At 36.2% G+C, this 25,379-nt stretch overlaps 1 protein-coding gene across 1 annotated transcript in view; it reads right to left on the reverse strand.

The window, feature by feature from the left end:
• Positions 1–1,555: 1,555 nt before the first annotated feature.
• Positions 1,556–25,379, reverse strand: part of CWC27 (CWC27 spliceosome associated cyclophilin) — a 269,538-nt gene continuing 245,714 nt past the window's right edge. The window contains exon 14 of the mRNA XM_053589887.1: positions 1,556–1,993. Within this exon, the coding sequence (XP_053445862.1) occupies positions 1,831–1,993 (163 nt within the window). The 3' untranslated portion in view covers positions 1,556–1,830. The remainder of the gene's footprint in view (positions 1,994–25,379) is intronic.

The following is a 25,379-nucleotide window of genomic DNA, read 5'->3' on the forward strand; positions in this document are numbered from 1 at the left end:
TTTTATGTAGGTGGTTTCCTTTTTCACATTATTTTAAAGATATGCTAGTACACATGGCTCTGGTTTGATTTTCCCCTCTATAAAGTATTCCATGTGCATATGCAAGAACTTATTCTTTGGTTGACACTTGAACGTATGCCCCAGTACTCCTCTGCTTGAGCAATGTGGGAGATTTCTTTAGGGTATAGCCTTAAGATAAGTATTTTTGGATTATTGGCTATACATATCTTTAATTTTGCTAGATTTCCACTAGCAGTGAGGCCTATTGATCTGCTTAACAAGCCCTCAGGGCTCAAAGTCAGTAGTGGAAGAGGTGTGGCAGTGGCAAGAATTTCCATTTCTACCATTCTCGAGTGCTGCTGTAGCTGTGCAGCATCTGGGATGACATTTTGAGAACGAGTGCTCTAGAGAAAGTCTATTAGATATTAAGTCTAATATATATGTATATATTTTTTGAGACACAGTCTTACTATGTCACCCTCGGTAGAGTGCTGTGGCATCATAGCTCACAGCAACCTCAAACTCTTGAGCATAAGTGATTCTCTTGCATCAGCCTCCCAAGTGGCTGGGACTACAGGCGCCCACCACCAACACCTGGCTATTTTTTGGTTGTAGTTGTCATTGTTGTTTGACAGGCCCAGGCTGGGTTTGAACCCTCCAGCTCTGGTGTATGTGGTTGGCGCCCTAGCTGCTGAGCTACAGGCACTGAGCTGATTATATATCTTTTAGATGATACTTTGACAGAGAAAGCTGAGGAGACATTATCTGAAAAGATGTGCCTGGTGACTGAAATTCACCTGTGGTGCCATTTTAGCATTTAGATTTTAGAATAAATTGACTAAATGTAGATAAAACTATGTATATTGTAAATAACCAGCATGAATGATTGTTGTAAAGGCTAAATTCTCCATGAACTTTTACAGCCAGTGGGAGCACCTGCATGTGCTCTTGCTGCTGCTGTGCTGGGACGTGCAGAGGAGTGGGTGGGTGGTGGGCATCAGGTTGGGTGTGCACTGAGCTTGGCTAATGTTACTTAAGAGTATTCGAATGTCTTGCCCACATCCATAAAACTCAGGTGCTGGCCTACATGGAGATGTGGACATTCACATGGGGGGTTCCTCAAAATGCATGGGTGGCCAACCTGTAGCCAGTAGGCCACATGCTGATTTTGTGAGGACTTTTGTTGTTGATCTACAGTGTTTGATATCATGAAAAGTATGTATGGACCTTTTTTTTTTGCTGACAGCTTTTGTTGGTGTTTGTGTATTTACTATGTGGCCCAAGACAACACTTTTTCTTCCATAGTGCAGTAGAGGAAAAAAAAGGTTGGACACCCTGAAAGGCATCAGGCTATTTAGTTATACTGGCTTGGCTATTTTTAGATATTTATGTTTAAAGCATCAATATTTCTACATTTTTATTTACATTTTTAAATTTTTAATTATATTCCAAAGTTAGTGCCAGGAAGATTTTCCTCAACTGTTCAAAAAAATCTTACCAAGGAGGCCTACGCATATTTAGGGTATTTACAAGGACACATATAGTCTATAAATGGTTAACATGTAAGTAAACTGGAAAGAAAATGATTTTATTTCAGGTTTAGCAATATAAAAGGTTAATCAGGAAAAAAAGCATGTACCAGTAACCAAAAGCATTTGCTTACATCACTTTACAATTTGCAAAGCAAGATAATTCTTTTTTAAAACCAGACAACAGGTTCAAAAATACTTCTTTTCACACCCCTAAGTGATGCTGTGGGAACAATGGCTGTTACAAGGCCATTTATTGCAGGCACATTTCTAGCAAGTTCTGGTTATCATTACTCTCATTTTATCTTCTTTCTTTTTTCTCTCTCATCAGCTTTTTGCTTTCTTCCCTTCTTCTTTTATTCACTGGATTCCGAGGATCATAGATCTCAAATGTGTCTGAGTCTTGCATGCTTGCATCTTTCACTTTTCTACTTTTATCCTCAAACTGAAGTACGTGTGACATCCTAAAGAGGGAGAGAGGTTCAGTGATTTTGGCATTTTGAAAGTAGAAATTCTATCGGTGGCATAATGAACACAAGGGTACAGAACACCAAGATGGGTTTTTTGCTTACTGGCACTTATACGAAATGGAAAGCAATAGCTCAGAAAAGTCTTATATTTGAAAAACATGTCTGGATTTTGTTTGCTGGTTTGTATTTCTAGTAGTGAGTCTCTTTGCTTCAGTCTTCATTTGGGGTTCCTCCTCTGACGGGAGGTTGAAAGAGTTCTGCCTAGAAGTATTCCTCTCTGCTTTCTTTAAGCAGCTCATTAGCCAGAGTGAGCCAGGTTGCAGAGCACAACTCCAGACAATAAGCCAGTCCTATCTGATTTTTTTGTTTTCAGTGATTAAATGGGACAAGAGTAGGGAATACATTAAGAAAATTTAAAAGTGATGTTCAAATGGTGCTATGATTCCCTTTTTTAAGGCACTTCTGAACTAAAAAATATACTTTTTCACACAAAAGGAAGTTAAATTTTTGGCATAACTATATGGACTAATGTCCTCCTCTTACTGTTGAGATTTTGGGCAATAGGCACTAACAGAAACCCCTTACTCTTTTTTTCCCCCTGAAATAGCACAAATGATGAGTCATTTACTTACATGGCAAATTCTAATGGATATACCCAGATTTTGAAGAATGCTACTAAGAAGATTTTGGGAGGGAAATAAAATGTCAAAATCTTAATGATACCAACGGTGCTAAAGGTGTGGGAGCTGCTGCTCACCAGGGCTGACAAGTTGAGGCTTATGTACCATTCCTACCTCCTTCCATCCCACTTGAGAAAGCTTATTGGAATGCAGTGTGTATGAGTGATATTATCATATGAGTGATCTAGGATCTACTTCACTTTACTAAATGAGGTAAATCACAATCATATTTCTTTACCGTATTATTAATAACACATTACTTGTGTCAAATTTCATAACTGATCTCGATACCTGAACACGCCTTATCACACGTGAGAGCTGCTGAACTTTTACACATCCCTTGCCTTAGTACACACCAGTGCATCATACAACCAGCGCAAAGTCTGATTTTTTTTGTGCTTTCAATTTTCTTCAGTATTTAAGTATTAGCCTCTTAAAGAAAAACAATCTCTAACTCCCAGAAAAAAGCTAATTGTTCTCTAGCCACAGTAATTTATATAAGTAAACTACTAGAACCCAGTTGGAAAAACAATTAAACCTGATTTATTCAGTTAATGATGACTCACCTAGGTCTAAATGATCAATGACAACTCACTTCAGTCAATGTACCTCTGACAACCAACTAACCAGTGACAGCCTCATGCTTTTGAAAATTGGCCAATCAGCAGCAGACTCGCTGCAGTGAACATATTTCTGAAAGTAAGCCATTCAGCAGAAGTCTGTTTGGAATAATGGTGCTTCTGAGGCTGACATCAACTTCTAAACATTCCTGACCCCAAAACTCTATATAGATTTGCAACCTGCTTTGCTTGGAGACATTATGCGTAACCACACAGCTCTTTTTTTAATCTGAGTAATAAACTAAGCCTTTGTTTCAGTATCGCAAGGTGGTCTTTTTCTTTAACACTTGTTATAATCTATGCTGTAATAGAAAGTGTACTCTTTAGAAATTTTATGTATATTAACACTGATTACAAATAAGCTTAAAAGAGTGGCAAGACTGTCCTGTTAAAGGTCCTTAATCATACATCAGAGGGAGCCTAGACCCCTATAATGCATTACAGTACGTGCTTAGCAATTGTGCTTAGAGGCTGGGGGTGTTGATACCTAAGCCAACACCAGGAAGAAGTTGGAATTAGATGCCCTTTAAAACAATTTTATTCAGTACTCTAGATTGATATTCAAAAACCCTGTTATTATCTTAGTTAACATTAATATTTTTCTGTATACACACTCTTCTCTTTAAAAATTATCCCATTCTTTGCCCAAAAATACAGATGGGCTTTTGTAATATCCATGTAATAGTAGGGATTGTTCATATTTCAGAAATGACTTTATCAGAATTTTGTCAATTAAAAACAAAAAAGGCACCTTCTTCCTTTCTGTGCCGCATAAGAATCTTGCGACTCTGAGAGTTAGTTAGCTGTGGAGTAAGAAATGAAACCTAGACACATGGACAACAGCACAAGGTCCACACGAAGAAACAGATTTCTTATAAATTTGAAAAAAAAACAGAAAGCTGTAAATTAAAGGAGCTGTCTTTTTCAACTGTTTGTTTCATACACCAGTGCATTAAACAGGTCCAACATTTTGATTAATAACAAACCTAAATTCAGAGGAAAGAAGGGGCTATCAGCTTATAAACTACTTCAGGTTTTATATCATAATACTTAGCATGGCTGGTTACTCGGCAATAATAACTTAATCTTTAATAGAAATAAAAGCATAATCAAAGCTTGACCCATTTATCTTTCAACATGCTTTGGTCTCTTCATTTTGAAAAGCAAAACAAAACCGTTATTATGATTTTCAGCATAATAAACTACTGACCTATGTGCCTTCATAAATCGCAGACTGCATGAATTGAAAGCAAGCCCGCATTTTACAGTCTTCTATGAGGATACACATGCAGGCTTAGAATACAGACTTAATTCCAGTATTGAGGGTCTGGTAGTTTACAATCTTATATGTCCCAACAACTCAATACTATCCATTCTGTGGTTAGTCATGGCCCAACACAAGCAGTGAATTTTTTTGGGATCAATTACACATTCATCATTTACATATGAAAAAATTCAGAGTGTGTTCACTTCAAGGCAAAGACAAAAATCTAGTTCTGATTTAAAAAATTTCACATAGGCTCAGATTCTCAATTGAGAACAATGACTTAAGTGTGTTTCTAGAAATATGGAAATTTACTAATAATATTTTCACAGAGCTTGTGTTTGATAGAAAAGGTTTTTTTTTTTGGGGGGTACAGGACTGTAAAAAATTATTACTGTTAATATTTTCATAGAGTTTGTGTTTGATAGGAAAGCTTTTATTCTGGGTAGGAGATTACATAAAATTATAAACAAAAGTAAACAACTTATTCTTTAAAAAGGGCCTGGATCCTCCTAAATCTCCCCTTCCTTTCTCACATAAGGACACCTGCCTTTTTCTTGTAGGGTGACTTAGGATGATCTTTTCTCAAGAATCTTAATTACATCTGCAAAGACTCTATTTCTAAATAAGGTCGCATTCACAGGTGCCAGGAATTAGGAGTTATACTTATCTTTGGTGGGGGAGGGCAAGGGGTACACTGTACAACTTCCTACACCAAGAACATTGTTTAAAAAAAAAAAAAAAAAAAAAGGGCCTGGATCCTAACCTCAATAACTTTTGACATCCAGTTTTTAAAGTTCTCATGCCATTGTGAAATATATTAAGATAAGATAGCAAATTGTATCAATGGGAAATAGCAAGAGGAACGGATTCTCAGACACATAAAGAATTCCAATAATAGCAATTCATTTCTGATTACAATGCATTTAAAGTATTTATGCCTATATAATGTAAACAGCTATTTTTTTTTTTTTTACTAGGAATTATATAAATCATTCCTGCTCATATCCCAGTCACCCTAATTTAGGAACTTATCACCCAAACTTTTGATTGCTACAGGTGTACAACAGTACATCTGTACTATTTGTCTCTCCTCAAATTCTTCCAAAAGTTTTAAAACAATCTTTCTTACATATTTCTTTTCTATCATTCCTTTGATCAGGAGCTGGTTGCTATCACAGGGGCGGGGAACCTATGACCTTACGGCCACATGGTTCTTAAATGTGGACTTTTGACTGAATCCAATTTTACAAAACAAATCCTTTTACTTTTATTGATACATTTTTGTTTTCCTTTTATATTTTAATGTTATTTTAAAAATGAACATAATTAAAACACCAAAGAATAAAAAATAAATTTCAATGAAATAATACTCTTAGATCAACCAGCACAATTAGTAAGCCATAAGGGCTAAATTGACAGCTTCTACACTTATGATTTAGTCTAACTTCCCCGCTGACTGGGACGACTACTGCATGAGACTGGTTGGTGAGAATTTATGGGAGTTGAGAATGCCAGTCTGTTATCAGCTTTTGACAACAGTGCACTGTGTTTCTGTTTGAAGTGAAATTTGTGAATAGTTGCACAGTTTAACAGTGTTTTTAAATTCTGTCTTTAACAGCCCATCATGTCAAAGAAGACCAACAGAACACTGAAGGAAGAAAACAGACTTTCTAATGAGGATTGAGAATTGCAATATTATCTTATTTCTGCTAAAGTTAAGATGATTTGCTTGCTTTGTGATACTACAATATCAACATTAAAGAAATTCAATGCTCATCAGCATTATAACACTGATAAGGACCACAAATATTTAGAATTACAGGGAGAGGTATGAAAGGTTGTTTTGCAGAAATTAAAAGATGAGCAGCAAATGCAAAGATAATTCTTTTAAGTACGTGGAAATAATGTCAGTGAAGTAACTTATAAAGTACCTTATTTACTAGGGGAAAAAAGGGAAGCCATTTAGTGATGTAGATATGGTGGAAGAATGCATCGTTGAAGTTGTAGGATATTTAGGCCCTGATTACGTTTTAAACTACAAAGAACTGCCTCTCTTAAGGAGAACCATAACTGATTGGCAGTACAAATTAGCCTTCAACTTACTAGAACAATTTCATGCAATACTTCAAAAGGAAAATGTATATTATTCAAACACTTTGGATGAACTAACTCATATTACTGACTCAGGGCAGGCTTTATATTTAATTTGGATCATAAAAAAATAATTTATTTTCTTTCTTTTTTTTTTGAGACAGAGTCTTACTATGTTGTCCTCGGTAGAGTGCTGTGGTGTCACAGCTCACAGCAACCTCAAACTCTTGGGCTTAAGCAATTCTCTTGCCTCAGCCTCTCAAGTAGCTGGCTATTTTTTGTTGCAGTTATCATTGTTTAGCTGGCCTAATTTTGGTGTATGTGGCTGGTGCTGTAACCACTGCGCCATGGGTGCCGAGCCATGAAAAAATAATGTCTCTGCTAAAAAGAGTGACTTGCTTTGGGTACTCTTGAAAGCAGAACAGGGAATAGATATCTTCAAGAACTTTCAAGATAAATTTTGTGAAGTTGGACTGAATCTGGTCAATTTAGTGAGAGTATGTACAGAAGGTGCATCTTCCGTGACAGGAAAACATGAAAGGTTTATTGCACAGATTTAAAAAAGTATTAGCAGATCCAGATGCTGTCATTTCTTTTCATTGTATTTTACATCAGCAAACTCTCTCTGCTAAAGATACTATTTTAAGTGACACTTTGCAACAAGTTGTAAATACTGTTAACTGTATCTGTGCAAATGCAACATGGCATCATCAGTTTTATAATATGCTAAAGTTGAATGAAGAAGTATTTGGTGTGGATTTGCCTATCATTCTAAAGTACATTAGTGAATTCATGAAAAAGACTCCCCAAAGCAATTACAGCAACAACAACAGCAAATGAATGGAATGAAACTGATAAAACTAAAAAGTTTCTGCACAGCCGAGGACACAATCAACAGAGCAAACAGACAACCTATGGGAGAAAATATCTGTATTCTGTACATCAGATAAAGGGCCGATAACCAGAATCTACAAAGAACTCAAGCAAATCTGCAGGAAAGGATCAAATAACCCCATTAAGAAGCAGGCAAAAGACATAAACAGAAACTCTTCAAATGAAGATAGACGGATGGCCAAGAAGCACATGAAAACATGCTCGATGTCTCTAATCAGGGAAACTCAAATCAAGGCCACTTTGAGATGTCCCCTAAATCCAGTAAGAATGGTATATATATATATATATATATATTTCATTTTATTTTAATTGTGCATATTAAAAAGTCCCAAAGCAACAGATGCTGGCAAGGATGTGGACAGAAAGGAACACTCTAACATTGTTTGGTGGGACTGCAAACTAGTACAGCCTCTATGGAAAGTAGTATGGAGATACTGCAAAGAACTAAAAGTAGACCTATGATTTGATCCAGCAAGCCCACTACTAGGTATTTACTCAAATGAAAAAACGACATTTTATCATAAAGATACTCTCACCTGAATTTTTACAGCAGCACAATTCACAATCTTAAAGATGTGGAAACAACCCAAGTGCCTACCAATAGATGAATGGATTAATAAAATGTGGTATATGTATGCCATGGAATAATACTCAGCCATAAAAAAATGGTGACCTAGTATTTTTTGTAACAACCTGGATGAAATTTGAGACCATTCTCCTAAGTGAAGTATCCCAAGAATGGAAAAATAAACACCACAGGTACTCAATACTAAATTGAAACTAGTTGATCAACACTTATGTACAAATAAGGAAGCAAAACTCAATGGAATTCAACTAGGTGGTGGTGGTGGGGAGATGGGTAAATTCATATCTTATGGGTACACTGTACACTTTCTGGGTGATGGGCACACATATAACTTTATCTTAAAAAATATGGAAGCAAACTATGTAACCAAAATGTGTACCCTCATAATATTGTGGAAAAAAAAAAGTGCATTGGCTATCACGGAACAGATGTTAGCTAAACCTTTATCTCCGCGAGAACATACACATTTTATGGAGAACAGAATTCAGCAATATGAATTATTGAAGAAAGATTTCTATAGGAATGCAGCATTTGTGTGTGATATCATGTCAAATCAAAAAGACTTGAATATTTCTTTGCAAGGTAAATCTATGTCTACATACTCTATGTGGCAAAAATCCAAATATTTAGAAAAAAGCTATGTTTTTTCAAAAAACTTCTTCAAAAGGAAATTTTTGATGAATACTTTCCCAAATTAGAAAAGGTCACTGATGAGTAGGATGATATATGTGAATCACATGAAGACTATGCAGCTGTTACAGACCTATTAATTGGAGAATACAATGAAAGGGTCACTGACTTTGAGAATCATGACATCACATTCAAGCAGCATTTCAGCCTCACCTAGATGATATCACCAAGGCACTTAAAGAACTACAGATGGAACTTACTGAGCTGCTAACAGATGACATTTTAAAGTAATCGTCTGATGCTAGGGAAGATCCAACCGAAATATGGAAAATGCAGAATGCCCATGCTTTTGGCAACATGCCCAAACAATGCTTTCTTGGTCTTCAGTTCCTTATTGATGTGAATCTACATTCTCCTGCTTAACCCAAATCAAGATGCCCTTAGGGTCACAAATGACTGACATTCATCTAGAGGATCCACTGACTTCCATGCTGCAACCAAATATTCAAATGTATTCCACAGAAATAGCAGACACAACAGTCATTAAAAGGTTAGTTGACTTAAAAACTAACAAATAGTTTTCCTTTTTTAAAATTATTAAGTACGTAGTAGTTACATTTTTACAAAATAATGTACATTTTAAGTATATCTAATTGACGTTTCTTGAACGCAGCCTAATTTGATTATAGCTAAATTAATGCAGCCTTCCAACATCAAAAGGTTCCCTACCCCAGGCTATCATATTAAACTGAAATAAATATCTCAGTCTGACCCTTAAAACCCTTTAACAACCAGTTGCTTCCCATCTCACCAACCTTATTTCATTTCTTTCACCAACTCTCACCATTTTGTAATTGTCAGTTTACTTAATTGTGCAGACCGTTAGTTGTCCGAGACAGTTTGAATATACTCTCGTTCACGGTTGTATTCCCAGTGCCGAGCATGGTGATTTGTGTTGGGAATGAATCCTTCAAACCCTTTGTACTGCCCCGGGCTGCTGGCTGGTACTAGAAGGTTTGCTAAGCTATTGCCTGACCTCCTTTTGTAGGCAGGGAAGTCTTTTCTTTTGGCGATAAACCCCCTAAAACATCTATCTACCAGACTAGGCAGAAAGCCTCAAGCACAGCACAAGTCCACCTTCGCATGACCTCTTGTAACCCACACATACTGATAGTAGTTTTTCCACTGCACTCACATCAGTGATTGCTAGTTTTATTTCTCAATAAATTGCAGTGGGAGCATGGCTTATGGTCTTTTTCTTCTCCTATAGCACTTAATGTAGAACTGGAGAGAGAGGATTTTTTAAAAAAGCATTATTTCTTAAAGCTAGATCAAATGCAAGCTGCATGTTACAGTCACTCAGGTAGCTTTGAAAACTATCAGTCTGTGGCTTCCACCTCCAGGGATGTTTATTTAATTAACCCTGGATGGGATCTCAGCATCAGTAATTAAAAAAAAAAAAATTCCTGGTTATTTTTAAATGCAGTAAAGTTTATACTTTATACTTTCAGATTGATTTCATCAGCTATTGTTCTTGCCCCTGCAGACATGGAGCCTGATGATAAACTACTCACATACTTGAAAAAACCTAAGTGGCCTGTGAATCAATTATTTGAACTGAATACTTTCAAGTGCAGTATTCATTTTTTATATATAGTTTTAAGGTAATGAACTTGAATTAATTATTCATTCAAAAACATCTAAAGGCTTTTTTTTTTTTAGAGACAAAGTCTCACTTTGTCACTCTCAGTAGAGTGCTGTGCCATCATAGCTCACAGCAACCTCCAGTTCTTGGGCTTAGGCGATTCTCTTGCCTCAGGCTCCTGAGTAGCTGAGACTACAGGCATCCGCTACAATACCCGGCTATTTTTTTGTTGCAGTTTGGCCAGGAACGGGTTTGAACCCACCACCCTTGGTATATGGTTCACCTTAGTCACTGAACCACAGACACTGCCCCATCTAAAGGCTTTTTATGCATGAGGTCAATGCTAGACAGTGGCAGCACAAAACCAAATATGAGCCAGAAGTGAACAGTCTGTTAGGGAGAGCACCAGGACACACCACAATGTGGCAAATGCACATTTTCTAATTGCCTGCAAAGTGTGAGACAACAATAAGAACACCCACCGACACAGCATTTTGCAAAAAGCTTTCCCAGTTGTCTGGTTGCATCCTCCCAATAACTACAAAGTCTGACAATTAAGTTTGCAAACTCATTCTACAAAAAGTGCTTCATACCTCATTGCTGAATATCGCTATAGTCACCAGATGAACAAGGTGAGTACTTCAAAGGTGACCTTAGTGATACTCAGCAATGAGGTATGTAGCACTTTTCCTAGGACAAGTTTGTGAACTTAATTGCACAACCTTATTGATGGAAGAGACAGAAGAGAGATTATTGTCATCCCTGATATTGAAGGTTGAGAAACTTGCAGCTGATAAATTGTTGACTAGTTGCTTTCTTGAATGTTTTCCCTCAGAGGTAAAAAACTCATCCTGTGAAGATGGATTTAAGTTGAGGAATAAATTTCAAGTTATTTCAAGGATAGGTCTAGTAAGGAAGAAAAAAAATCAGATTGGAGTATAAAATTTAATACATGCCAACTATAGGTGGACATGAATGATTACTTGCATGGCTCCCAGGATGGCCTTGAGATCAATTCTAGAAGAGAAGTTCCAGAATGTCTTGAGCAATGTGGGAGAATCTTTGAGAAAAGGCACCTCTCTTTTACGCGAATGCTGAGCTAAAAACTGAAGTATTAATTTCCTCTATCTATTTTTATCCCCTTATTGTCTTTCATCACTCCCTGAAATCTCAGTCCTAGTGTCTCCTTGTTTTTCCTAAGATGGGAATGCTAGGTAGAGACACCCATTCAGCTAGCAGTCTAAGAGGGGTAGAGCCCAGGGCCCATGGCCTGCCCCTGCAAAAGTGGACATCTGACAATTTCCTCTCAGGCACCAAACTGCTAATGACTGCCTTGTAGTCAATGATGATATCTAGGTCTTTTCTGCTATATATAGTTTTCAAAAATGCAAATCTACCCATGAAAACTCTCCTGTTTCAAATATGTTGATGGCTCTCTGTTGTCTACTCAGGGCAACCCAGATTCCTTATGTGGCCTGTATGATCCAGCTTTTGCTCCACTCGCCAAGCTCCCATGAGACTTCTGTATCACATCTTATGCTCCAGACATCCCAACCATTTGCAGTTTCCTGAGCAAATGCTGGACTATCCTGCCCCCTTGCTGCCTCTCTATATACTATACAGTTTTCCTCTCCCTTCTATTAGCTAAAGTATCATCCCCTCTCAGCAATGGTTCCTGATTCCTCTCCTGGTCTGTCCTACTCTTTCTTCTCCAGGGTTAAGGGCCTATTCTGTCTTTCAAAGAATCCTGACTATCTTTCTAGTCTAGTCTTCCTCACACTACAGCGTAACTGCTGTCTCTCTCACTAGGCCACAGGTACTCTAGAGGGTGGTAACTCTTCTATGTTGCCTAGGCTGCAGTGCAGTGGCTGTTCATAGATGAGATGACAGAGCACTGCAGCTTCCTGGTGTCAAGTGATCCTCCTGCTTCAGCCTTTCAAATAGCTGAGACTATAGGTGTGCACCACTGTACCTGTCTCTATTTTATTGGCCTTTGCACCAGTAATACTGGTATAGAGCAATGCTTTGGAGGAAGAATGGCCTCAATAAATGTTTGTTGAGTAAATAAAAGTTTCTAGGCAGCCAGGCACTTCTAAAACCTGTGGCTAGAATCTTGGTTTTGTTTACCTTGCTCCTTGATAGTAGTAATACATAATTCTAATTTATTTAGCAATTATATTTTTAAATCCTTGGTTTTTTCAAGTAAGTTACTTGCCTTTCAAACTCCATTATACTAGAGAAAAGGCTAATATGTACTCAAAAAGGTAAAACAAGGTATTTCTACTATGACTAACTTGATGGTATAAAAATCCAACATTTTTCTTAAATGGGCCAATTAAACTGCTTAAAGATTGAATTTGGCTTGTATATGATTAGGCTTTGAGATGGGGAAAAACCATATATTGTCCTCAGACAGCCTTCCCCACAGGGTCGAAAGACATTGCTATAATTTGTGAAACTTTGTCATATGCGTAAGTTGTCTGCACTGCGTTAGTGTAATATACAGTGTCTCATTTCTCTGTTAAGTTAGAATTCTTAAGAAACCCAACTATAAATATCTCCTGGATATTACGTAAGGTTGCCATTCTGTGGGACTATGAATCACAAACTTCAATGATATGGTTTAAGGTTTTTTTTTTTTTTTTTGCTTTGTGTGGGACAGGGAAGCTTGAAAGATTGGTATTTGAAAAGCAAAGCCAGTCTTTTTTTGTTTTCAAAGGAAAATTTTGGGAAGACAAAACAATTTTCAAGTTTTGCCCACACTTGATTCTTTGAAAGGACTACACCCCGTCTGTATCACAGATGGGCCGCAGCACACTCTTGTGCATGTCACTCCTCTGGAATGTCCTTCTACCTCCTTCTCACTGGTTTATATTCCTGGTCCTCTCAAAGCCTAGTTTAATTCCACTTCCTCCTAAAAATCTTTTCTGACTGCTCTTGGCTGAGAACCTCTCTTAGCTTTGAACTTCTGTAACACTTTCAATAGAAACCTTTATGGACTGAACTCAGAAGATCTGAGTTTGAGTTACACTTTAGTCATTAGCTGTGATTGTGGGAAAGTTGTATTATCTCCCAGGCCTCTGCTTCCTCATCTGTGAAGAGACGACGCAAAGTACACTTTATTTACCTCATGCAGTCAGTGTGAGGATCAAACACGTGACTTCAAAGGGCTTTGTAAATGGCAAAGTGTGGTCCAAACATTTATTATCATTTAAACTTCTGTACTTTGTGTATATCTTAGCTCAGGCTGCCATAACAAAATACCGTGGACTGGGTGACTTAAACGTCAGACAGAAGTTCAAGGTCAGGGTGTGAGCGGTGTCTGTGTCTGCCAGGGTCTTTCTCCTTGGGTTGAAGTGGGCTGCCTTCTCACTGTGTCCTCACCTGCCCTTTCTTCCCTGTATGGTGGTGGAGAGAAAGCAAGCTCTGGTCTCTTCCTTTTCTTATGATGACACTAATCCCATCATGACTTTATCTAAACTAATTACCTTCCAAAGGCCCCATCTCCAAATAGCATCCTATTTAGCATTACAACTTTAACATGAATTTTGGAGGGGACGGTTAACTCCATAGTAGTGCATGTATGTGTCGCATATACACTGTACTTATATAAATCTTTATCATTTTTGTAGTATTCTATTATACTGCATAACCCTTTTAGTGCATATCATCGCACATACTTAACTTACTCCATCTCAACTAGATTTGTATGTATATTTCTAAATGTCTTTCCTATACTATACCATAAGCCATTGAGAGGCAAAAACTGAGAATTATAGAAATGTTATTTTGTTTTATCACTTTCATAATATGAATAATACACATTCACTCTTTCACTGTTTTTTAGTGGCCAGGTGTGGTGGCTCATGCCTGTAATCCTGCCAAAATGGATGGACTGCTTGAGCTTAGGAGTTCGAGACCAGCCTGAGCAAGAATGAGACCCCATCTCTAAAAAAACTAGCTGGATGTTGTGGCAGGTACCTATAGTCCCAGCTACTTGGGAAGCTGAGGCAAGAGGATCACTTGAGCCCAAGAGTTTGAGATTGCTGTGAACTATGACGCCATGGCACTCAACCAAGCTCTCTGTTTCTTTCTCACACACACACATACACAAAAAATTAAGTATTCTAGAAACATAGTACACCTATCTATTTATTCCTGTAATAAGTTGCAGTTTTTTTATTTTACACTGATAAATCCTTATAAAGTTTATTTCTAGATAATTTATATTTGGTGAGTGAGAGTCTTTCAAAACATGGCATTACATTTTCTAAGTGGTTATTTCACGGCAACTATTGATTTTTGTGCACTTACATCTAGCCTCAATATTGAACTAATAGAAATTTTGGTAGATAGTCTTGGATTCCTTAGATATGCAAAAAATGTTTTCCCTCCTCTTTTCTACTTTACAGATAAGCAATTGAAGAGAAGTTATTGAAGGTGAAAGAGTTAGTTATCAAGCTTAAGTCAGATTCCCAGCTCCTAGTTTAAAAAATTTGGAGGCCTAAACATGATTCATACTTTTACAGGTACTTTTACTACTATTAAAAAATAAAGACCAAAATAGTTTCTAGACAATTTTGTAACTATGCTAACAAATATTTGGCACTGATTACAATTTTAAGAAAGCACAACTAACACAAAATTCATAAAATTTTAGGTTTACTTCGAATGAATTCAAATAACCCATGTAAAGAATGAAGCCTATGTGACACTATAAAGCAACCAAAAATTTAATTCCTGGAGTTCCAGAACGAGAAGAGATGGGCAAAGGTATAGAAAACCTATTCAAAAAAACAATAGTTTAAAAGTTTCCATGTCTTGCAACACATATGGACATACCAATATAGGAAGTTCAAAGATCCCCACACATATTCACCCCAAAAAGTTTTGTCCCAGGTACATTTTAATCAAACTGTCAAAAGTCAAAGACAAAAGAGAGAATTCTAAAAACATCAAGGGAAAAGAATGAAGTCACATATAAGGAAATACTATCAGACAAACTATTTCTTGGCAGAAACCTTATATGCCAGGAGAATGTGGGATGATACATTCAAAGTGCTGAAAGAAAAAAAAAACAACTGTCAGCCAAGAATACTATATTAAGCAAATCTATCTTTTAAAAATGAAGAAGAAATATAAAATTTTTTTCAGACAAGCAATAACTGAAGGTATTCATCACCACTATACTGGCACTACAAGAAATGCTGAAGGGAGTCCTACACCTGGAAGTGAAACAACGCTATCTTCAATCATAAAACACATGAAAATATAAAACTCACTACTGAGCAGATATACAAATGAGAAACAGAAGAGTCAAACAATATCACTAAAGAAAACCACCAAATAGCAATGATAAACAAGAGAGGAAGAAAAGAAAAAGAAATTTAAAAACTAATCAGAAAATGATTAATAAAATGACAGAAGTAAGTCCTCACCTGCCAATAATAACCTTGAATTTAAGTGAATTAAATACCCTACTTAAAAGATACAGGCTGTCCGTATGGATTTAGAAATGATCCTATTATATGATGCCTACAAGAAATTCACCTCATCTGTAAAGACACCTAGAGACTAAAAGTTAAGGGGTGAAAAAAGATAGTCCACACAAACAGAAACAAAAAGTGATCAAGAGTAGCTATGTTTACATCAGATAAAACAGAATTTAAGTCAAAAACCATAAAAGAAAGTCATTATTTAATGACAAATTGATCAATTTAGCAAAAGGATATAACAATATATATGTATGTAATTGGAGTACCTTGATATACAAAGCAAATAATATTAGATTCAAAGGGAGAGATAGACACTGATACAATAATAGTCAATGACTTTAACACTCCACTCTGAGCACTGACAAATCATCTAGACAGAAAATGAATAAGAAGGGAGGGTAAAAGGTGGGACCACACCTAAGGAGCATATTGCAAGGGTCAAATCTGTCAAATGCAGAACATAAATGTCTTAACATAATAATCAAGTAAATGAGGAGAAAGCTATGTTGATTGATTTGATGTAACCACGTCAGATTGTATAAAAAAAAAATCAACACGTTGTACTCCATATATGCATAAATGTATTCATGATCTATGTGTATATGACTTAATTAAAAAAACAAAAAGAAAATGAGTAAGAAATCATTGGATGTAAACTACATTTTAGGCTTGGTGCCTGTAACTCAAGGGGCTAAGGCGCCAGTCATGGACACCCAAGCTGGCGGGTTTGAATACAGCTCGGGCCCACCAAACAACAATGACAACTATAACCAAAAAATAGCCAGGCGTTGTGGCAGGCGCCCGTAGTCCCAGCTACTTGGGAGGCTGAGACAAGAGAATAGCTTGAGCCCAGGAGTTGGAAGTTGCTGTGAGCTATGATGCCACAGCATTCTACCCAGGGTGACAGCTTGAGGTTCTGTCTCAAGAAAAAAACACAAAAAACCCCAAACCCCCAAAAGAACTACAGTTTAGATCAAGTAGACCTAACAGACATTTGTAAAACATTTTGTCCAACAGCTGAAAAATACACATTCTTATCAGCACATGAAACATTTTCCAGGATAGACCATATGTTAGGCCATAAAAAAAAGTCTGAACAAATTTTAAAAAATTAAAAATCATATCAACTATCTTCTCAGACCTCAATGAAATAAAACTAGAAATCAATAATAAGAGAAACTATGGAAACTATACAAATACATGGAAATTAAACAACATGCTTCTGAATGACCACTGGGCCAATGAAGAAGTTAAGAAGGAAAAAAAAATTCTTAGAATAAATGAAAACAGAAATACAACATATCAAAAACTATAGGATACAGAAAAAAGCAGTAAAAAGAAGGAGGTATATAGCAGTAATCACCTATATCAAAAAAATAGAAAGATTTTACATAAACAACCTAATGATACACCTCAAGGAACTATAAAAGCAAGAACCAAACTCAAAATTAGTACAGGAAATATGAATATCAGAGCAGAAATAAACAAAATAGAGAATAAAGAAAAATACAAAGGATGGCTAGGCACAGTGGCTGTCGCCTGTAATCGTAGCACTCTGGGAAACCAAGTTGGGTCGATTGCCTGAGCTCACAGACTAGAGACCTCGTTTCTAAAAATAGCCGGGCATTGTGGCAGGTGCCTGTAGTCCTAGCTACTTGGGAGGCTGAGGCAAGAGAATTGCTTAAGTCCAAGAGTTTGAGGTTGCTGTGAGCTAGGATGCCCTGGCATTCTACCAAGGGCGACAAAGTGAGACTATGTTTCCAAAATAAATAAATAAAAATACAAAGGATCAACAAGCTGGGGCACTATATCTCAGTGGTTAGTACCCCGATCCTGCACAAAAGGGGTGGTGGGTTCAAAACTTGCCTGTGCCTGATTAACAAAAGGATCAACAAAATAAAATTTGGGGTTTTTATAAGATAAACAAAATTAATAATCTGCTAGATAGACTAACCAAAGGAAAAACAGAGAAGTCCCAAATAAACAAAATCAGAAATGTAAAAGGAGAAATTACAATTGATACCATAGAAATACAAAGGATCGTTAGAGACTATTATGAACAACTATATGATAACAAATTGGAAAAGCTAAGGAAAAATGAAAAAAATTCTAGACACATACAACCTGCCAAGGTATAATCAGGACAAAGTAGAAAATCTGAGCAGACCAATAATGAGTAATGAGATAGAATTAGTAATGAAAAGTTTCCCAACAAAGAAAAGCCCAGGGCCATATGGCTTCACTACTAAATTCTGCCAAACTTATAAAGAAGAATTAATACCAATTGCTAAAAATAACTGTAAAAAATTGAAGAGGAGGGGATTCTTCCTAACTCATTCTATGAGGTCAGCTTAACCCTAATAGAACATCAGACAAGGATAAAACAAAGAAAAGGAAAGAAAACTACAGGCCAATATCCCTGATGAACAGAGACAAAAACCAACCAACCAACCAACCAACCAACCAACCAACCAACAAACAAACAAAAAAACCCTCAACAATATACTTGCAACTGAATCCAACAACACATCAAGAAAAGAATACACCATCATCAAATGAGATGCATCCCAAGGAAGCTAGGATGGTTCAATATACACAAACCAATAAAGGTGATACAACATATCAATAGATCGAAGGACAAAAACCATATGATCATCTCAATAAATGCAGAAAGAACATTTGATAAAATTCAATATCTTCTTATTCAATATCTTCACTAGAAGAAACATATTTCAACATAATAAAGAACATATATGAGAAAACCCACAGCTAACATCCTAATGAATGGGGAAAGGCTGAAAAGCCCTTCCTTTGAGAACTGGAACAAAATAAGGATGCCCATTTTCAGCACTCTTATTCAACAGAGTTCTGGAAGCCTAGCCAAAGAGATCAGGCAAGAGATAGAAATGAAAGATTTCCAAATTGGAAAGGAAGAAGTCAGGTTAGAAAAACCTAAAGACTCGACCAAAAAACTTAGCACTGATAAACGAATTCAGTAAAATTGCAAGATAAAAAATCAACACATAAAAAACAGTAGCATTTCTGTATAAATGCTACAAATTTCAGTAGCATTTTATGGAACTAGCTAAAAAAATCAGGAAAGCAATCTCATTTACAACAGCCACATGCATAACAAATAAACTTTCTAAGAGTAACTATAATCAAGGAGGTGAACGACTTTTGCAAGGAAAACTACAAAATACTGGTGAAAGAAAGTGAAGAAGACACAAACAAATGAAAAGCTAGCCTATGGTTATGGTTCAGAAGAATTAATATTGTTAAAATAACCATACTATTTAAGTAATCTATAGATTCAATGCAATCCCTATCAAAATACCAATGACATTTTTCACAAAAATAGAAATGAAATATAAAATTTATGTATGGAATCACAAAAGATGCTGTATTATCAAAGCAAATGTTGAGCAAAAAGAACAAAGCTGGAGGCATCATATTATCTTACTTCAAAATACATTACAAGGCTGTTATAATCCAAAGAGCATAATAGTGTTAGCATAAAAACAGACACAGACCAATGCAACAGATGAGAGAATCCAGAAATAAATGAATGTATTTATAGCCGACTAATTTTCGATAAAGGCACTAAGAACATACATTCAGGAAAGGATACCCTCTTCAATAAATGGTGCTTGGGAAACTGGAAATCCAAATGAAGAAGAATGAAAGTAGACCCTTATCTCTCACCATATAAAAAAATCAACTCAAAATGAACTAAAGTCTTAAACCTAAGACCCCAAACTATAAAACTACTAGAATAAGAAACACTATAGGGTATAGGTGTAGGCAAAGATTTTATGACAGGGATTTTAAAAGCACAGGCAACAAAACCAAAAATAGACAGAGGACTATATTAAATTTAAAAGCTTCTGTGCAGAAAAGGAAACAATCGATAGAGGAAAGAGCCAATCTACCGAATGGGAGAAAAGTATTTGCAAACTATTCATCTGATAAGAGACTAATATCCAGAATATACAAGGAACTCAAACAACTCAAAAGTAATAAATAATCCCATTAAAAAGTGACCAAAGCAACTGAACAGACATTTCTAGAAAGAAGACATACAAATGGCCAACAGATATATGAAAAAAATGCTGAACATCACTAATCATCAGGCGAGGGCAAATCAGAACCACAAATGATATGTCATCTCATTCCATTTAGAATGGCTATCATCAAAAATTGAACAAACAGCAAATACTACTAAGGACGAGGAGAAAAGGGAACTCTTATACACTGTTGGTGTAAATTAGTATAGCCATTATGGAAAATAGTATGGGGAGTCCTCATAAGCTAAAACTAGAACTATCGTAAGATCCAGTAATTCTACTACTGGGTATTTATACAAAGGACAGGAAACCAGCATTTCAAAGAAGAACTTAACCCTCATGTTTATTGCAGTACTATTCACAATAGCGAAGATATATCATCAACCTGTGTCCATTAGTCAATAAATGGATAAATAAAATGTGCTATATACACATAATAGAATATTATTCAGCCACAATAAGAACAAAATCTTCAATATGGATAGAACTAGAGGTTATTACGTTAAGTGAAATAAGCCAGGTACAGAAAGACAAATATGGGCACATTATATGTTCTTACTCATATGTGACACCTAAAAAAGTTGACTTCATGGAGGTAGAGAGTAGAATGATGGGAAGTATAGGGTGGTGGTTAGGAGGATAAAGAAAAGTTGGTTAAAAGTTCTTGCCTGTTAGAATAAATAAATTCTAGTGTTTGATAACATAGTATGGCGATTATTGTTAGCAATAATTGATGATTTCTTTCTTTTTTCTTTGAGACAAAGTCTCAAGCTGTTGCCCTGGGTAGAGTGCCGTGGTGTCATAGCTCACAGCAACCTCAAACTCTTGGGCTTAAGTGATTCTCTTGCCTCAGCCTCCCACGTAGCTGAGACTACAGGCACCCACCACAACACCTGGCTATTTTTTGGTTGTAGTTGTCATTGTTGTTTGGCAGCCCCAGGCTGGATTGGAACCCGCCAGCTCTGGTGTATGTGGCTGGCACCCTAGCTGCTGTGCTACAGGTGCCGAGCCTGATGATTTATTTATAATCAGCTAGAAGAGAAGAATTGAAATGTTCCCAACACCAAGAAATGATATTTGAGGTGATGAATATCTTAAATACTCTGATTTGATTACACATTATATGCATGTATCAAGATATATGCCATATGTATGTACATCATAAACATGTAAAATATGTGTAATTATTATTAATCAAGAAAAAATTAAGGGAGAGAGGAAAAAAGGAATTAAAAGGCTTAACTACAAGCACATTTGAAAAATGCCTTTTTTCAACATGAAATAGTAGAGTTTACAGTAACTCACATGAAGAGACAGAGGCAGATAAAATATGAATGAGCCCAGAGATCAAAGTATGTAAAAAAAAATAAAGTCCTAGAACATGAGGTTACTGACACTTTTCATGTCCAGCAGCACAGTACAGGGACGACTATGAGAAGCAGCAGAGGACAAAAGGGAGAAAGAAAAGAAGCCCCATTCAATAAATGGTGCTGGGAAAATTGGATAGTCACATGCAGAATCCCTCTCTCTCACCATTTACAAAAGTTAGTCCAACGGGCGGCGCCTGTGGCTCAAATGAGTAGGGCGCTGGCCCCATATGCCGGAGGTGGTGGGTTCAAACCCAGCCCCGGCCAAAAACTGCAAAAAAAAAAAAAAAGGAAAAAAATTAGTTCAAGATAGATAAAAGACTTAAATGAACATCATGAAACCATAAAAATTCTAGAAGAAAATGTAGGAAAAATTCTTCTAGATATTAGCCTACACAAAGAATCTATGACTAAGACCCCACAGGCAATTACAACAACAACAAAAATAAATAAAAAACGAATTAAAAAGTTTCTGCACAGCTAAGGAAATAATCAAAAGAGCAAATAGACAACCCATAGAATGGGAGAAAATACTTGAAAACTATACATCCAATAAGGGCTAACATCCAGAATATCCAAAGAACTCGAATCAGCAAGAAAAAAAACCTAAACAACTATTAAAAAGTGGGCAAAAGAGGGTGGTGCCTGTGGCTCAGTGAGTAGGATGCCAGCCCCATATACCTGGCCCTGGCCAAACTGCTACACAATAATAGCTGGGCATTGTGGTGGGTGCCTGTAGTCCCAGCTACTCGGGAGGCTGGGGCAGAGAATTGTCTAAGCCCAAGAACTGGCAGTTGCTGGTGAGCTATGATGCCAAGGCACTCTACTGAAAGCAACAAAGTGAGACTCTGTCTCTAAAACAAACAAACAAACAAAAAAAGTGGGCAAAAGAAATAAGAAATATACAGAAGCTTTTCAAAAGAAGACAGACAAATAACCAAGGAACATGAAAAATGAAAAATGCTCAGTTTCACTAATCATCAGGGAAATGCCAATTAAAACCACAATGAAGTATCACCTTACCCCTGTTTGAATGTTTTTTACTAGAAAGTCCAAAAGCAATAGATACTGGAATGGATGCAGACAGAAAGGAACACTTATATACTGTTGGTGGGATTGTAAATTAGTACGACCTCTGTGGAAAACAGTATGGAGACTCCTCAAAGAACTAAAGTAGATCTATCATTTGATCCAGCAATCCCACTACTGGGTACCTACTCAAAGGAAAAGAAGTCATTTTATCAAAAAGACACCTGCATTAGTATAATTCACATTGCAAAGATGTGGAATCAACCCAAGTGCCCATCAATTCAAGAATGGATTAATAAAATGTGGTATGGGCACACCATGGAGTATTACTAAGCCATAAAAAAGGGGAACTGTAACAACCTACAAGAAACTGGAGACCATCCTCTTAAATGAAGTATCATAAGAATGGAGAAACAAACACCATAAGTGCTCACTTTTAAATCAGAACTAAATGATTAACATACGTGTGTACATATGGTAGTAAAATTCAATGGAAATCAAGCAGCTGGAAGTGGGGAGGTGGGGATGGGTAAATTCACATCTAATGGGTACAATGCCTACCATATGGGAGATGCTCACAATTGTAACCTTGACTCAAACTGTATAAAAGTTATCCGTGTAACCAAAACGTTTGTGCCCCTGAAACATTCTGAATAAACACAGTGGTTTAACAAAATGTAGTATCTATATTTATATACCACAGAGTACTACTCAGCCAATTTGGATGGAACTGGAGACCATTATCCTAAGTGAAGCATCTCAAGAATGGAAATAATGTGGTACTGATAGGCATATATGGGTGCAGAAAGAAGTAAAAATGGTTGGAAATCAATAAGAGGGAGGAATGAGAAGGAGAGGGGTAAAAAGCCTACCTAAAAAATACAAGGAACAGTTTCGGTGATGGGCCACTTATAACTCTGACTAAAGCATTAGAAAAGCTATCCATGTAACAAAAACATTTGTATCCCTTAATATTTTGAAATAAAAAAGGAAAAAAATCGAGTTTCTAAAAAACAAAAAAGAAATCAAGGGAGAAAAGCAAAGATGAAAAAAGATTTAGAACAGGAATCAATGGAAATAGAGAAGAAACTGCTTAAAAAAAAAGCTGCAGAAGAGAGATTTAAAAATTAACAGTAAGAAAAAAAAGAAATAGAATTTTTTTAAAATACTTGAATAAATAAAAATAAGGATAAGAAAATAGAGTATTAGGAAAACAAAATGAAGGGGAAAATAGACAGTGACTTTTGAAAAAGAAAACAATGAAAACCAATAGATTTTCTTTTACTGTTAACTGCTAATATAGAAAAATCTCCTTTGTTCCGAACTTCAAAGGAATGTTATTGTTCCCTTGTTTGAAGTTTTGAAAGCCAACTCTGAAAAATGTCCTTTGTTTCCTGCAGTTACAAAAGAAATCCTCATATTAGTGTGTCTTTAGTAAACATTTAGTATTGGAGTAAATGTGAAAAATGTAATTTTCAAAATATCTTCAGCAAGAGGGGAATACACAGTTTCTAGGCTTTCTTTCCTATCTAACATGCTTAAAACGCAGCAGGACACAGGTGGAAACATTTAGGAGGCTTTTCAGAATAAATCTGTAATATGCATTCCTACACCTGTGCTGGGATTAACCCTCTACTCAGTCAGTAACATTTAAGCTATGGTCAGTGGACTAACAGAACATGGGGAATCTGGAATTCCCTATCAAAAAGGCCTGGTAAGCAGCTGGGGTACACGGTTATCTGCCTGTCTCAAAAAATTTCGTAAACAAATCAGACTCCCCTAACGTGTGATAGAAACATATTTCAGGGCAAATTGAATAAAAGCACAGAGTTAATATAGACGGGTTTTCTTCACCTAGAAGAAAAAGGCAGAATTAGAGGTGACTTCAGTGACTGAACAGAGAGCTTAGAATTAAGATAATCACCATTCCAGGGTCAGCAACTCTGACAAGGACCTATTTATAAAAAACCACATTGGTCTCTTGCAACATTATTTATAGTCCTGTATAAAATGAACACTAACCAGGGAATCTGGTCTATAATCATATTCTTTCTTGGTTCATTTTATCACTACATTAGAACTTGGCCAAGAGAAAAGAATACAATATAAACATTTACATTGTACTGAGCTTATAATTCTATGCTCTTTAAAGTGATGATATTCTTCTGTTTTATATTTAAATTGTGTTTACAATGAATGTTCCTTCTTATGTGCACCTTCCCCTGCTTTTTCTAGTACTAACCTTAAGGAAAAAGCCAGTATTTCATTAATGAGCCACTACTATCCACAAAAAAAAAAAATCAAAACTCAAATTTATTTTATCTCAGAATGTTAAAAATTGTGACAGAAACTAAACCTAAGCTAATCACTATAACAGTCAAATATCATAGAAATGGTATAAATTCCAATCATCTTATCTTGAAAGGTCTGACAGTGGTCAAATATAGATGAAAACAACATTTATTGAGCACTGATTGTTCCAGACGTCTTACTAAACCGTTTAAAAATAGTATTTCGTTTAATCCACAAACTGACCTACCAAAAAGGCACTATTATTATCCCCAGTTTACACTTCGAGGAGCAGAGTTAGAAAGGTTATGTTATTTGCCTTAGATCACACAGGTAGTAAGTTTCCAAGCTGGGATTCAAATTCAGGTCTGACTCCAGAGCCCATATTCACAACCACCCTACTATTTATATTCCAGTGAAAAATTAGGGGTAAATGTGACAAGAACTTCTTGTTCAAGTTAAACTTTTAAATGATTTTCTGAATTTAATTTTTCAAATTAGGAATATGAATTTAACATCTTCCATGATTTGATTTAAAGGGGACTAGACTATTTTTGACTAAGAGTTAATCAAGTCCAGGAGTCACTTGTTTGGCCTTATTAATACAATTTGAAACAACAACAACAACAACAACAATGCCTTAAGGGAAAATATGAAAAATATGCAAGCTAGCTCAGAGAAATTGTTGCTTGAGTGGGAGACCTTAGGAAAGTTAAGATA

This window comes from Nycticebus coucang, chromosome 1 (assembly GCF_027406575.1).
Source record: "Nycticebus coucang isolate mNycCou1 chromosome 1, mNycCou1.pri, whole genome shotgun sequence".
NCBI classification, from domain to species: domain Eukaryota; kingdom Metazoa; phylum Chordata; class Mammalia; order Primates; family Lorisidae; genus Nycticebus; species Nycticebus coucang.